Source organism: Panicum virgatum, chromosome 9N (genome assembly GCF_016808335.1).
Source record: "Panicum virgatum strain AP13 chromosome 9N, P.virgatum_v5, whole genome shotgun sequence".
Taxonomy (NCBI): Eukaryota; Viridiplantae; Streptophyta; class Magnoliopsida; order Poales; family Poaceae; genus Panicum; species Panicum virgatum.
The window spans coordinates 16,138,768-16,153,251 of NC_053153.1; the positions used below are offsets into that span (position 1 = coordinate 16,138,768).

The following is a 14,484-nucleotide window of genomic DNA, read 5'->3' on the forward strand; positions in this document are numbered from 1 at the left end:
CATGATTAGAATTTCCTTTTGACAAGCATTTCCATCCTAATTATTATATTAAGGGTTTATATATTGAAAAAAATAAGTTTTTTTTTGAATTTATATCAAACTTATAATGTAGAAGCATCGCAAACAAAAAAAAAACTAGACACATCATCATAAAACAAAAAATCCAGATAAATACCAAAGTTTTTGTACAAAACATTTAATTCCCACAAAAAGCCATGGAGAATTCTATATTGTAAGTCTATAATAACCATATGTACATAGGTTCAAACTTCTCTCTTTTAGGCCCGAGAAAATGATGTGATCCTGATCCATCTAGATAAACGGACGTGCTTGCGCAGTTGCATTAGGTTTGAAGTCAGCCAAGTGGACGAGAAATGCCCTTTTCCGAAGACAAAATGCATTTGAGTTAGGTAATGTTTACTCTTGCACTAGTATCAAAACAGAAAGATGCCCTGTCCAAATCTACCATCTTAAAATACACATTCTCTCTCATGCTCTCTCTCTCTCTCTCTAAAAAATCGAGTCCCAAAGTTTACTAGTATATATGTCTGCATTCGGTGGTAGTGTTTTCCATGTGAGCATAGCAATAGTCAACAAAGCCAACTTTCACACTGACTCATGTCTTCGACATTTTGACCCGAACCGGTCATCAACCCATCCTAAACAAAGCCCCACATGGGCAAACCCACATCCCTAGCCGTCCATCGCCTCCGGAGCTCATCACCAACGGCCAGGATCAGATCAACGGTCCCAGTTTTCTAATCCGGCCCCGCAATAAACTACTGCGCGGGCGTCCTCCTTTTCCAAAGCGGGAGGGACCCGGCTGCTATTTTATATAAACCGGCGTCCTCGGCTGCGAAAAAGAAATGGGATGTGAAATTTTTTCCTCCCCTGCTTCTGGTCTTCCTTCTTCGTCCCCTTCTTCGCCTTCACACCTCCCTCCCTCCATTACCATCCCGTGGGCGACGACTGCCGTGTCACGGCCCTGGATTCGGTCCCCGGCGTCTCCGGATCGTCTCTGAGGTGAGCTCTTGAGCTCTGGCGGTGCTCTTTGGGGACGGATTTCGTGCGTGCGGTCTGGTGCTTGCGTGGGCGAGTTCGTGGTGGGGGAATCTCTGGGGTGGCCGTGCAGTTGGGGTTCCCGTGTCCGTTTTGATGCGTCTCCACGCAAGAAATCGCTGCCCCGGATCGTTTCTTGCCGCGGCCGTCAACGTCGGTCTCGACGCCCGTTCCACTCCCGCCGCTTCTGGGATTTCTTGCGGGGGTGGCTCCCTCCCGTCCTCCCGTGATCCGGTCACGAGTTGCTTCCTGGGCTCTAAGCTTGGTGCCATCGCCGATGGCTGTTGCGTGGTGTTGCGATAAAAAGAGCGAAGCCTCTGAGCGTTTCTTAGGATCTGAGTGTTTTTTTACCTTCTTTTTTTCTGATGCCCAGATCTGCTGCTGAGGGAGTTGCATATATTCCGAGGTGCTTGTGAAGTGCTCAAGAGAGGATTCTGTTTGTTTTTCGTGCGTGTGTAATGGAGGAAGTGGAGGAGGCAAACAGAGCAGCCGTGGAGAGCTGCCACAGGGTGCTCGCTTTGCTCTCCAAGCCGCATGACCCCGCGCAAGCCAGGAGCATAGCTCTGGGGACGGATGAAGCGTGTGCCAAGTTTAGGAAGGTGGTCTCCCTACTCAGCAATGGAGGAGTGGGAGTAGGAGGAGAAGCAGGACCGTCAGGAACAAGCGGAAGCCATCCTAGGGCTAAGGTTGTCAGCAGAAGACAGAATCCAGGGTTCTTAACTCAGAAAGGCTTCCTGGATAGTAACACCCCAGTGGTGGTGTTGAACAGCGCGCATCCTTCTCCTAGCTCCGCACAGGTCTATCCTAGGACTGGAGCGTTGGATGCACAGAGCATACATCCTCTTGGAGGACCTCCCAAGTTGGTTCAGCCTTTGTCCGCACATTTTCAGTTTGGCAATGTGTCTTCACGGTATCAGTTCCCGCATCAGCAGCAGCAGAAGTTGCAGGCTGAGATGTTCAAGAGAAGCAATAGTGGGATTAACTTGAAGTTTGATAGCACCAGTGGCACGGGGACAATGTCATCGGCGAGGTCCTTCTTGTCATCTTTGAGCATGGATGGTAGTGTGGCGAGCCTGAATGGCAAGTCATCGTCGTTCCATTTGATCGGCGGGCCTGCGATGAGCGACCCAGTGAATGCACAGCAGGCCCCAAGGAGGCGGTGCACAGGCCGTGGGGAGGATGGGACAGGCAAGTGCGCTGTGACAGGCAGGTGTCATTGTTCAAAGAGAAGGTAAATCTGCTGCCCCTTGTGCTTATTATTATTTTCAATTCAAGATTGAGTATCATCAATGTTGTTTTCATTTCAGTAGGAAGTTGCGGGTGAAGAGATCAATTAAGGTTCCCGCCATTAGTAATAAGATTGCTGATATACCGCCTGATGAATACTCGTGGAGGAAGTATGGGCAGAAGCCAATTAAAGGTTCCCCTCATCCTAGGTATGGACTGAATTATGAATAGTCGACATCTTCAATGCATGCATGTTCTTTATTAGATAATGTTTCGAAAATAGCTGCAATGATGCCACAATTAATGCCAACAATGTTGACAGATACGGAGTAATATGGTACTAGGATGTATTTCCCATGACATACTCAAGTGCCTTCTGATAAATAATGCGCCAATGATAGTCAGAACAAGGTTTATCCGAGTGAATATTTCTTCAGATGCTATCTGCATTAGTTTTCTATCCCCAAGGTTCTTCGATATAGTAGAGGTGTCGATACCTTAATTGCTGTGACATTAAATTATGGCTCCATGGATGATGTTGGCCTTTCTTTCCTGTACACTTTATGGGAATTGATCAATCATGGTGCTTAAAGTGGGGCACTTTTTTATTGAACCAAGATTATGCTGTGATGATTCATTATCCCCATAGTTCCTCCACCATGTCTCTTAGCTTTAATATCTTGATGGAAGGTTACACATTAGTAGTAAATACATGAATATAGTGGTTCCATTTAATGACCCAGATCTTCGGCTCTTTTTAGCTAACATTAGTTGCAAAAGCACCTATTGTATCTCTATTCTTTATTATCAGCCTACCATGATGCTATTCTGATACCAGCATAGGATCAACTCACTGTTTGTTTGAATAAAATGCAGGGGTTACTACAAATGCAGCAGCGTGAGGGGCTGCCCAGCAAGGAAGCATGTCGAGCGGTGTGTAGATGATTCATCGATGCTCATAGTGACATATGAGGGTGAGCACAACCATACTCGGATGCCAACTCAGTCTGCACAGGCGTAGGGAACTCCCTTGATCACCAGACCCTCTTCAGGAAGTGCCAACAACCCAGTCCTTGTCGGGGAACAGCTGCGTTGGTCTTGTTAACAAGGATTGCAAATTGAGAAATATGAAGCCGTTTCGAGCTGCTGTTTTGTTGTTTGGCCTCCTCACCTACATGATTTGTAGCAATAGTCCAGTGGAGAACAAAATATTTTTCTTCTCCGTGGAGTTATCACAATGATGACAAAGAAGAACGGGGCGTTAGATAGGACAGCTGTGCTGTTGCCCATGGTTAGTGTGAGGAGTTGGGAGGGAAGATAAAAGTTGGCGGGAAAGGGACAGTTAACTTTGTACTAAAAGGGTAGGGCAGAGCAATTTTTTCTTGAGTTTCCCTGATAGTGTCAGAACCCAAAAGAAGTGCACAAAAGCTGCTTTGCTATTATAGCATTTCATTCATTCGTTCATAGTTGAGTCAACGGGATTACTTATGGTCCTAAAGTTAAAGATTACTACGTTGCTTTTTGTATTGTTTCCATTTGATATACATAGTTTAAGAACGCGCTAAACTATTATTTCCGATCAAAAGCTTAGTGCAAAACATAGGAAGATATAGATATCATCATCAGGATATGTATGACCTGTAGAATTGGAAATTGAGATGAAGTGATGGCATAATATCAATCTTGCATATTCTGACCTCCAGACATCATCATCAGGATTCAGGATATGTAATTATGTATGACGGGTCCAAGGGATCTTCTGGGTTCTGGGTTAGTGGCAGGCATGCGTGCTTGCTGCGATTGGCATATGACTTGCTGGAATGGACTGCTAGCCAGTGGGCATCTGGAAAATAATTCATAATAGTATCAGTCGAGAAAAGAAATTAATAATAGCCACTACGTAATATTCAGTTCAGTCATATACACTGGATTTTCTAGGGGTCCTGAAAAATTATTTTGGGTTTCTAAAAGTTACCATTTCTTCCCGGTGATAGTCCTGGATATATCCACTATCACTTACCACTTCAGCGCACAGTTCTTGTCAAGTTCGACTGACTTGAAGTAACCAATCACTTACCAGTTACCACTACCAAAATTCCACGAAAAGACGATAGGCATCTGATCACATCATACACAATTTGGACAGGATCATCTGAGCACGATGAACTCATGTTCATGTTCCACGCTTGCATACAGGTAAATAATTAGAACAGTATGTTGGTTTTTTTAGAGGAATCAACGGGGCAAGAAGCCTACCTAAACTCGAATTCTCAATCAGTGGATCGAAATACAACTCACAGGGAATTTGCCAAGTGGCCGGATTCATTGTAAAGTGTAGTAAGTGGGTTCATGGACCTATTTCAGATTTCTGCCCAAGACTGAATCTCAGGTAAGTTTTAGGGAGTACAGATCCAATTGAGTTCAGATATCCCAGTCCAAAATAAGCTAAAACCATTTTCTTAAATTTTCCGTCAGCACTAACCATGATAAGGTACGGTCAAACTTGGATCGTCTAACCATCTGCTGTGGTAGTTGACGTCAACCGTGAATAATTGTTTTCAGATAAGCATCAGATAATCTCTTTCTTCGGGGCCCTAGCTGTGTGACATTGACCTGTTAATTTCGGTCATTATGTTGATCGGTCACGTTGCGATCAATCAATGTCCCACGCGTTGAACTCGTGTAGTTGACGAGAAGGCACCTTCTTTCTATTTTTACCCTGTCTTCGTGTGGAGTGGGTGAGGGTATGTAGGGTGGGGTTGGGAAGATAGGCACTAAACTTTAAAGCTATAGTCCAAGGCTAGTCTTAGGGCGCATTTAGTTGCCAAAAAAATTTGGGCAAAATTTGCTGGCAACGTTTACAACACTAATTAGGTGTATTAAATCTTACTATTACTAATTGGAGGCTCCTTTAGAGCCTTCACGTGAAGCCACCTAGAATTCTAGGTGGACACTCTGAAAAAATAGAGAAATTCTATAAATTCTCACAAAAATCAGAAACACCCAACCATCAATCCAACAACTCTAATTATAATAACCATCAGATCTGTTATTTTTCCTAATAAATTACCCATCTCTGCTATTATGAAAATAGACTAAAGTAACCCCCTAAACATGTATCTAAATTACCCACCTCTACCATTATAAAAAAATCTAAAGTAACCCCCTAATCTTTGCGTAAATTACCCACCTATGACATTATAAAAATAATACAAATACCCCCTAAATTTGCATATAAAATATCCAATTATGTCATTATTATTACAAGTTAAATTACTCGTAAATTTGAATCTAAATTATATAATTACAATAATATATTAAAGTGCACCAATATAAAATTTTAAATTACTATTCCTATCATTATTAATATATTATTTATACAAATATTTATATAAAAATACTACGCACGATATATGTCACCATATATTCATGTATGATGGAAGAGATAAGAACACAAATTCACAAACAAATTGTTCAACTAAACATATATTGAATATACATGGAGGTTCACAAAATGAAATCTATTGTAACTAAATAATAAAAATATATATTTTAGAGTATGTGTTAGAATATTTAATGGATGAAAAGGGCGTGAGATGAATAATTATAATTATTAATCTTATTTTTATATTAATTCTAATTAGCTCGTGCGGTAGCACGGGTTGACAGACTAGTATAGACTAATTATGAAACTAATTACACGGATGGACGAGAAAACGCGAGGTGAATCTATTAAGCCTAGTTAATCAATCATTAGAGATTGTTTACTGTAGCACGATATTATCTAATCATTGCATAATTAGGTTCATTAGATTCATCTCGCGATTTCACCCGGGAGTTATAGAATGGATTTTTGTCAGTTATCCATATTTAATACTCTTAATTATTGGTCAAATGTTCGAAGTTACTGTAGCGCAGGAAAAATTTTGAGAACTAAACAAGGCCTTAATAAAAATTTCATGAAGAGTTTCATAGCATTAAATTTTATGCCACATCAGAGAGAATAAGAGAGTTTCATGGGATGAAAGAGAAATTTCATCCCTATGAAACTCAGTGGGCACAGTACCTAATTCTCAATCGTATTAACCGTGCCATAAAATTATGCACTGAGATTGGTCTAAGGCTATCATTATTTTAATCCTTATTCACGTATGTTTCGTAGATAAAGATCATTAATGTTTAGGTCTATACACCAACTAAGGCCCTCTTTTGGAGGGTTTCTTGAACATCTCATGCACCAGCTTCTCAAGGAGCCCTACCAAACAGATGAATCGCGAACGGCTTCGACGATGAAGCTCCTGAAATCCTACTGACTGGAGCAGTTTGGCGGAGCATGAGGGAAAAAAAAAGATGGCTCCTCGCGGCTCCTCTTTGTGGTCTTCCCATCTTATCATCGGGAGGGAGCAAGAGACTCGCAACAGCTTCAATTCCACCAGAGGAGTCGAAGCCCAAGTCATCTTTGTAGATGATGCAGCCTTGCGAAATGCCCCCTAAATATAGGATACGGAACCATTAAAGTTTGAAACATCTAAGTAGGAGTGCGCTAGGATTTTAATCCTAGTGTCACGCACAACTCCACCACCAAACTAGTAGTGTTTTTGTCCTTATTCACCACATATATTATGTAGACAAAACAATAGCATGATATTTAAGAATATTTCCATCATATCATTTGATCGATCACTGCCACAGCATGCTCAACTCTATTACATTCTCTAGAATAAATGGAAAACCATAAAGGAACTAAAACTTGAGAGTCAGGCCACGGGATTTGCTCAGGCCTACTACATGGGCCAAGTAGGGAGGTTTCAACTTTCAACCGCCACGAGGAGAAGAGGACCGACCAACAGAATGGCGATGGGCCGCAAAAGGCAGGCTGGTCCCAAATGTATTGCTTTCCCCCGACCCAGGCCTTAGATTTTTTTTATTAAAAAAAGTTGCCATGTCCCTCTCATGTCCTAGGACACACCACTCGTGTGAGAGCAAGTATTTATGAGTGGCTGAGAGCCGGCTGAGAGTCTACGTGGATCAAGAGAGAGAAGAGAGTGGACGTCTGGTCATCCGTCTGCTCAAGCCGGCTGAGAGGTTCTGTATGTGCTTCCATTGGTTGAGGTAGTGGGCTGCCACCATCATTGTATTTCTCCCAGCCAGCCGTGGGCGGTACTAGTAGAAGGCATCTTTGCCTGGATAATGATATTAGTAGAACTGTAGAAGGCATACACACATATACGGATTACTGCGACATTGCTATTTGCTGGTTTGCTTATTCTCAAATGCCGCAGCGCTTCATTTGAATCATATCGCTCCAACATCCTTCAGTTTTAGTTAAATTCAGTTTGATTCTTGCATGCCATGCTTAGAAATTTCGCAGCTAAAATTTGTATGCTGGCTGGCTCGATGATGCATGCATGCTAGTATGCTACGAGGCAGCAGTAGCAGCAGCTTGTGTCTCCGGCTCGGTGCCGTTGGCGGCGGCGGCCGCCTTCTCCTCCGCGGAGCAGATGGCCTCCAGGAGGAGGTGGCACTGCGCCGCCTTGGTCTCGCCGTTGGCGGCGGCCTCCTCGATGGAGCGGATGGCCTCCCGGAGCTGGCGCTGGGCGGCGGCGCGCGACGGCGAGGCGATCATGTCCTCCCAGATGGAGCGGGCGCCGCAGGTGGTGGTGCCGTCGGGGTAGAGGTCGTGCACGGAGGTGGCGTTCTCGTTCAGCCTGCTCACCTTGTCCAGGCAGTCGATCTCCCGCGGCTCCACCAGCAGGCTGCTGTTGAGCCCGTCCTTCCACGCGATCAGCTGCCATGCCAGCAGCATTCATATATCATTGCATCGCACAATTGAAAAGAGCGAGGAATCAATCAGTCTCCGATCATCATCTGCATCGATCAGGTTCCATGCGTAATCAATTGCATAGTAAGAACAATAATGTTAATAATTACCTGCGCGGATCCCAGGGAGTTGGTGCTGTAGAGCCTGGCCCCGTCGACGAGGCGGCTGTAGCTCTGGAACGCGGCGGCGAAGCGCTTGTGCGACTGGAGCTGGGACCGGACCCGGACGGCCCGCCTGGTGACAATGGCCCTCCGGATGCCCCTGGCTACGGCGAGGTAGGCGTCGCAGACCACCCCGACGACCTCGATCCGGTAGGGCCTCCGGGCCCCCGGCGGCGGCGCGCCGTCGGCGTCGTCCACCTCCCAGTAGGTCTCGGTGACGACGGCGCCGTCCTCCCCGGCCTTGTAGCCGGGGCCCATGCGGTAGCGGCGGCGGTGCACGGCGCGCGCCATGGCGATGGTCTGCTCCACGAAGGGCTCCCACGAGAGGGTGCCGTCCAGGATCACGTCCCGCCCCTCGTTCAGCGCCGTCACCAGCAGCGACGACGCCGCGTCCGTCGACGACTGGTGCACCTGCATGCCAGCCCACACAACAGCAGCATAAACGATGGGCCACTCGGACCAGCCCAATTTTATTTTAGCCCATTCATAGTCCAACCAAACTCACCCTGTCGAGGTAATTTAAATTTGGCAGTCTTTATAGTGAAGTTTCCTACGTACCCCTCAAAAAAAAAGTTAATTTAATTTTTTTTGAAATAAAATTTAAATTCGGCAGAGCGATTTCATTCAACTCTCTGGCTGGCATTTCTGCATTGTCTAGTCATTCCCCTGTCCACCAACCATGTACTACAGTACTAGTGAGCAGTCTGCCTGCTGCCAGTACACACTAGTGTCTCTGCTTCAGTCTCCCCCGGCACGTGAACAGATCGAATCCTGGCCCCTCCACGTCATCGATCCTACGTGGACCCACCCGGCAAAGATACCACAGCGCCTACGTGTTCCATAGACGACCACAGTCCAAGGCCACACACAGGTCTTGGTGGTACCACTGGCTCTGCAGACAGGCATAGTGCCCAGCTGTCCACTGGCGTCTACAGTACTCATGCATCTCCTTTGTGTGATGACATGGGATTGGAAAGCTGGACGGCTGCACATGAGTATGACATGCATGCATGGACCATATATCTCTCAATCAGACTAGAAAAGCGTGAAAATATCTGTTTTCAAATACGAACCGTGCGATCTTTATAATTTGCTAACATGGGGAACAGATGTATTTAGAAAAATAGATGATGGACAAGTTGATGTGGACATGTGGTCAAGGCCGGGCTAGCTCATCAAGGCGACAAGTAGACGAGCAAAGCTAAGCTAGCGTCGGTCGAACAACTGTGACGACGACGCTACGGGCAGCTAGCCGCTCCATGTGCGGTGCTGATACCACCCACGCACGGTAGTCCAGCGGCCGGTTGGCCACTCGTCCTTTTCTCGCTTCCAACCATAGTGTTCTCATCAACCACGCATCGCCTAACCTTTCCTTGAATCGATCAGCAATTTTCTACTGCTACTAGCACGCATGCTTGTTGTGATGCCTACGAGCAACTCCCTATGCCTACTGGAAATGTGAAAGAAACAGCTGATCGAACGGCAGTTACGTTGTTCATGCTGCAATGAACAGTGGCGGAGCACGGGTGAACTGCTAGGGGGGACTGAGCAACCTTGATATCACATTTAGGAGGGCTAAGCACTGTTATTTGTATGGAAGATAAAATGATAGTGAAAAAACTTCATGGACTGCCGGCCAGTAGGGGGGGCTGGAGCCCCCAGCACCCCCCTGGCTCCGCCGCTGGCAATGAAGGAGGCCGGGACAGAGATGGGCAGCAGCAGCAGTGCTGACGAGGACGAGAGAACAATAATGCAGAGGCACAGTAGCGTAGGGTATAGGGGGCACGTACGAGCTCGGCTGTCTGGAGCATGTCGTTGTGGTGTCCCATGGAGCTGATGGCGCGGTAGATGACGTCCGTCTCCTTGAAGGCGTCGGCCTCCACCACCACCGCGTTCGCCCAGAGCGCCTCCTCCCTGATGCCCTTGAGCACCGTGCTCTTGCCGGCGCCCATCCCGCCGCCCATCAGCAGCAGCACCGGGCTCCGCTCCGAGTGCGCCACGGGGGCCATCACGTCCGTGCACTGCTGCGCGTCGTCGTCGTCGCCGCCGCCGTTCGCCGCGATGCCGCCGATCGCCTTCATCTCCTCCACCAGCGACGAGAACACGCGCGTCACCTTCAGGTCACGCGTCACGCGCTCGAAACGCTGCTTCCTGTCCATACATGTTCAATTATTAGTTTGCTGTTTAATTTCATCTTCATTCTAATTGACTACTGTCCATAAGTTTGCACTGAACTTCAGGTCCAACAACCGAATGAAAGCTAGTTAAATGGGCCAGAACAACTTGATCATGATGGTTGACCCGCTCATCACTAGCTCGATCAGCTAGGCAAGCATGATGGCGCCACCTAATCCACTCATCAGTTTGCATTCTATGCATATGCATCTACTCCCTCCGTATTGGTAAAGGAAGTCGTTTTGGACAAGATTTGAGTCAAATATTAGAAATATAAATCATTAATAACTTTTAAGTTGTTGAGTTTACAAATGTGAAAATTATATGAATAGATTTGTCTTGAAAAACACTTTCATAAAAATTTACGTATATAACTTTTCTATAAATATGCTTTTAAAAATAAGAGATCAAAGTTGTGTTTTGAAGACCGTGTCGTTGTTCTAAATGACTTTTTTTACCAATGCGGAGGGAGTACAAATATTTTTGAGGAAATTGGCAACCGATTTCGCTTTGCGAGTTTACACCTCCCACTTTGTCATCTGGCCACAGACAGGGGCTAGCAGTAGGTACCAATATTGATCTGCTATTCGTCCGTACATGATGGCAAATGGTCTGCACAGTTCTCTGACCAGACCACATGATGCATGCAGTTGGTGAGCCTGGCCTACTGTAACCATCATGTAGCCCTAAAATTGTTCCATCACGCCACTAATGATGACTATACTTGTCGTACCTCTAAACTCTTTTTTTTTTACTAAGTGAAGAGAAGTAAAATTGCCGTCCGAAAAAGTAAGAGAAGTAACAATAAATGAACCCCCTATTTGTTTTTTCTTAAAAAAGAAAACAATATATAGACCTGGTCACTCGTCCAAGAAGCCTGCTCAGCATCTATATCTAGCCAGGATCAAAAAGTTTGATTGGATAGGTCAAAACAATTGAAATAAACATATTTGTCGATGAGTCCCTACAAATTAAAATTGTGGAATGATAAAAGTTTGGTAGCCTAAAATGTTGATTTTGCTTTACAGGTACAAATAATACTCCACATATATAGTCAAATATGCCATATACAGCTAGTATGCCTTCTGCAATAATTACTATAAATTACCAAGACTTGGTGGTAGGGATTCCGTTTGGTCCTCTATTATATGGATGCAAATCGTTAGTGCTCCCGTCGTTCGCATATATTATTGGTGTGGACCTTATGAAGAGCGTGCTCAAGATGACATATTGATGTGAGGGCATTATTTTGCCATTTTCCAAGTACAAAAGATTTGATTTAGTACCAATAGCATCACTATTCGCTTTTGAAAAATATCTAGCCAGTCTTACTACTTCTGCAAAAATTAAACTGAACTTTGTTTTTGTGTGTAGTCATGTTCTTAGGAAAATATACGATAAGAACAATAAAGAAAACAAGAAACTGCAATCGGTTTTCACCTTGTTGCTTCCATGCAGACGTTCCTCCACTTGTTTGTCGTACCGCAGTCCACTGTCAAGGCCTGCATTCGTGAGTGATGGCAAAGTTATATATGGCGAAGTCCTTTAGATGTACAACTTGCACTAATTGTGTTCCAAATTTTTCGAGCGCCTCTTTCATTTGACAAAAAGCATCTTATAAAGTGGTCCACACACAAACGCGCGCGCACACACACAAAAGAAAAAAACATGGGAGTTGAGCGTGGCAGAAAACCTTTCCAAAACAGAAAATATATATCTATTTCCTTTATTTTTTTTGAGATCACGCGTAGCTATGAAGATGTGTCCGACCGGGAACTGTTGTGCTATCACTTCATTAAAAAATGTGGACATACCGAGCTGATGAGATAGGTAGCATGGTCCCAATGGAAGGCGAAATATGCCAGGATGCATCTGTCCAGCTCCTCTAAGAACTTGGCATAGAGGGACTCGGCGTCCTTGACATTCGCCAAGAACCCGTAGATGTCCTCCATGCAATTCTTGCTGCTCCTGAGGTAGTTGTTGGCCAATTTGCAGAGCTGTGGGCACTCGTTGATGTCCTTGAACCCCATCTGCCTCGCTGCGCATACAAAGAAATTTTAAAAATGTTAACACAGAAATGGTACTAGCGGATAGTACTATTGTGCAAAAAAGAAGAGAGATTCATGCAAGCCGGCCGATGAAAATCGGACGGCTGTGATGAGTTCGGATGTCGCCTAGCCTCGCCGCGCGCTGGTCCGTTGCCATGTGCATCTGATCAACATCAGCTCGTGTATCGGGTTGACGGCGACAACGGGGACCCGTCACTCAAGCTACGCAACTCAGTTCGCCGCTAAGCTAATTGCCATGTTGCTTATCATCGTCTCTCCCAACAAACGCTATCCTTTTCCATTTATATATCGTTCAGGATGACACGCCGTCGATAGCTACGCGTGACTATTTGCCATATATACAAACTGTGGTTGGCACATCACTCAATGTCAGGAAAAAAAATAAGATTAGTAGAATTTGACTGTTTCATGGAAACACCATCAGCGCTCATTGTAGGAATGATGCATATATAGGTTCAAATGCCAGTATATATCTTATTGGAACCACTACGAATGGCTACCATTTATTTATTAGTAACTTGAAGCACCTAAATGTTTTTTTTCCAAAAAAAAAATCTCTGACGAACAGAGACACGGAAGGCTGAACACAGCGAGCTGAGGAAAGAAAATTTCAAAAATCCATCCTGTACTTTTCCCGTTTCAGTTGAAAGACAGCTTTTATTTGTGTGCGCTTTGGTGGATAATATGAACTCTGTCCATGATTTTTGTAGAGACAAGGAAAAGCCCCGGCTTCTAATTTTGTCGGACGGCCGGGCCTTTATTGACTTGTTCTGATCATGCAATCGCAAGCACACGCGAACTGAAGGATCCTAAAAGAGTGGCAAGAGAGGCGACTACCGAATCTCCCGTCTCCATGGAGGCATGTGGTGGACAAGAAGACCCGAGGAAGAAGAGAGCCGCAAATCAGAAGAAGAAGACGGAGAGGAGGATCACTGACCGACGTAGTGCGAGAACTTCTCGAGGTCCTCCAAGCGGCCGGACTCGGCCACCCGGGGCCTGGGCATTTCGGGCATGGCCGCGGGCACCTCCTCCTTGCTCTTGGGCCCCCTGATCCGGCGCCGCGCCAGGGCGGCCACGGCCGCGACGGCGCCGGCGGTGGACAGCGCGGCGACGTGGAGCAGCAGCGCCCTGGCGAGCCCACCACCACCACCATCTGCACAAGGAGAAGACGAACGCGCCGGGGGGACGACGATATAAGAAGAGAAGGAAAGACAGACCAGAAAGGCATAGGATCGGAGGAGGTGGAGGAGGAATGAAGAACAAGTGCCCGAAAAGAACCGGTGGGTGGCGCGCGCGGCCGGTGCTCCTTGCCTTTTGCCATGGCGCGCGGCCGGCCGGACGGGGGGAATGGGAATCAGGATCGGCTGGGCGCGCGGGGACGGGGCGCACCAATGCAAATTCCCGGGTCGCGATCTATCCCCGGGGGAGAGCAGATGCCGGTGGGAGCTGAGGCGCTAGAGGCTGGCCCGCGCTGGCGCCTCCGGCCTCCCTCTTGCTCGCTCTCGCCCACACCGCAGTAGCGCACGAAAGAGACGGCGCGGGCGCCGCGTGTTTATATTATACCGGGGATCAGCCGGGGGAAGAAGATATCGGGAGAGAAGACGCGGCTTACCGAAACCGGCGACTAAGGAGGGTGAATGAGACCTGATCAAAAATTCTTTTGAAATCGATCCGCCGGCCTATATCCTAAAATCACCACAAGCCCTTAAGAGTTCTAGGTGAAATTTGAAATAATTATAAAAGAGCTAAACCATCACAAACAACCTCTAGAACGAGCGAGCGAAAACTCAGAGACAAACGAGCAAATCAGCAGACCTGGCAGACGCAGACCGATCAGACCGCTTATACAAACCGGTCAGACCGGTCGGGCTGGAATTAAAATCCGAGACCGGTCAGACCGGTTTCACCGACCGGTCAGACCGGTTGCTCCCAGACAGCCCGCAAACAAAGCTTTAAATGTTGAATCTCGAGC

The 14,484-nt window shown here is 46.3% G+C and overlaps 2 protein-coding genes across 4 annotated transcripts; one reads left to right on the forward strand and one right to left on the reverse strand.

Moving 5' to 3' along the window:
• Positions 1-858: 858 nt before the first annotated feature.
• LOC120690452 (protein WRKY1-like) lies at positions 859-3,750 on the forward strand. Of its 2 annotated transcripts, none has more exons than XM_039973097.1 (4): positions 859-1,023; positions 1,433-2,290; positions 2,367-2,495; positions 3,163-3,750. In XM_039973097.1, exons 2-4 carry the CDS (start codon positions 1,518-1,520, stop codon positions 3,305-3,307), a joined length of 1,047 nt encoding a protein of 348 aa, XP_039829031.1. In that variant the 5' UTR covers positions 859-1,023; positions 1,433-1,517; the 3' UTR covers positions 3,308-3,750. The 2 variants fall into 2 exon arrangements, with proteins under 2 accessions (XP_039829031.1, XP_039829032.1); XM_039973098.1 differs by having other exon boundaries at positions 2,370-2,495.
• Positions 3,751-6,933: 3,183 nt separating this feature from the next.
• On the reverse strand, positions 6,934-14,074 carry LOC120690611 (calmodulin calcium-dependent NAD kinase-like). Of its 2 annotated transcripts, none has more exons than XM_039973322.1 (7): positions 13,791-14,074; positions 13,450-13,665; positions 12,258-12,481; positions 11,884-11,945; positions 10,059-10,419; positions 8,218-8,679; positions 6,934-8,074 (listed from the first exon to the last, which is right to left on the reverse strand). In XM_039973322.1, the coding sequence occupies exons 1-7, from the start codon at positions 13,831-13,833 to the stop codon at positions 7,706-7,708; spliced, it is 1,737 nt and encodes a 578-aa protein (XP_039829256.1). In that variant the 5' UTR covers positions 13,834-14,074; the 3' UTR covers positions 6,934-7,705. The 2 variants fall into 2 exon arrangements, with proteins under 2 accessions (XP_039829256.1, XP_039829257.1); XM_039973323.1 differs by having other exon boundaries at positions 13,824-14,063.
• Between the last annotated feature and the right edge of the window lie 410 nt (positions 14,075-14,484).

What these genes read in the sequence shown, in the direction of transcription:
- LOC120690452 (XM_039973097.1), top strand. Translation starts at nt 1,518, where the DNA reads ATGGAGGAAGTGGAGGAGGCAAACAGAGCAGCCGTGGAGAGCTGCCAC. An exon ending in TGTCATTGTTCAAAGAGAAG is followed by an intron (nt 2,291 to 2,366) that starts GTAAATCTGCTG and finishes TTTTCATTTCAG; the next exon opens with TAGGAAGTTGCGGGTGAAGA. An exon ending in AAAGGTTCCCCTCATCCTAG is followed by an intron (nt 2,496 to 3,162) that starts GTATGGACTGAA and finishes AATAAAATGCAG; the next exon opens with GGGTTACTACAAATGCAGCA.
- LOC120690611 (XM_039973322.1), bottom strand. Translation starts at nt 13,833, where the DNA reads ATGGCAAAAGGCAAGGAGCACCGGCCGCGCGCGCCACCCACCG. An exon ending in GAAGTTCTCGCACTACGTCG is followed by an intron (nt 12,482 to 13,449) that starts GTCAGTGATCCT and finishes TTGTATGCGCAG; the next exon opens with CGAGGCAGATGGGGTTCAAG. An exon ending in CTACCTATCTCATCAGCTCG is followed by an intron (nt 11,946 to 12,257) that starts GTATGTCCACAT and finishes TCACGAATGCAG; the next exon opens with GCCTTGACAGTGGACTGCGG.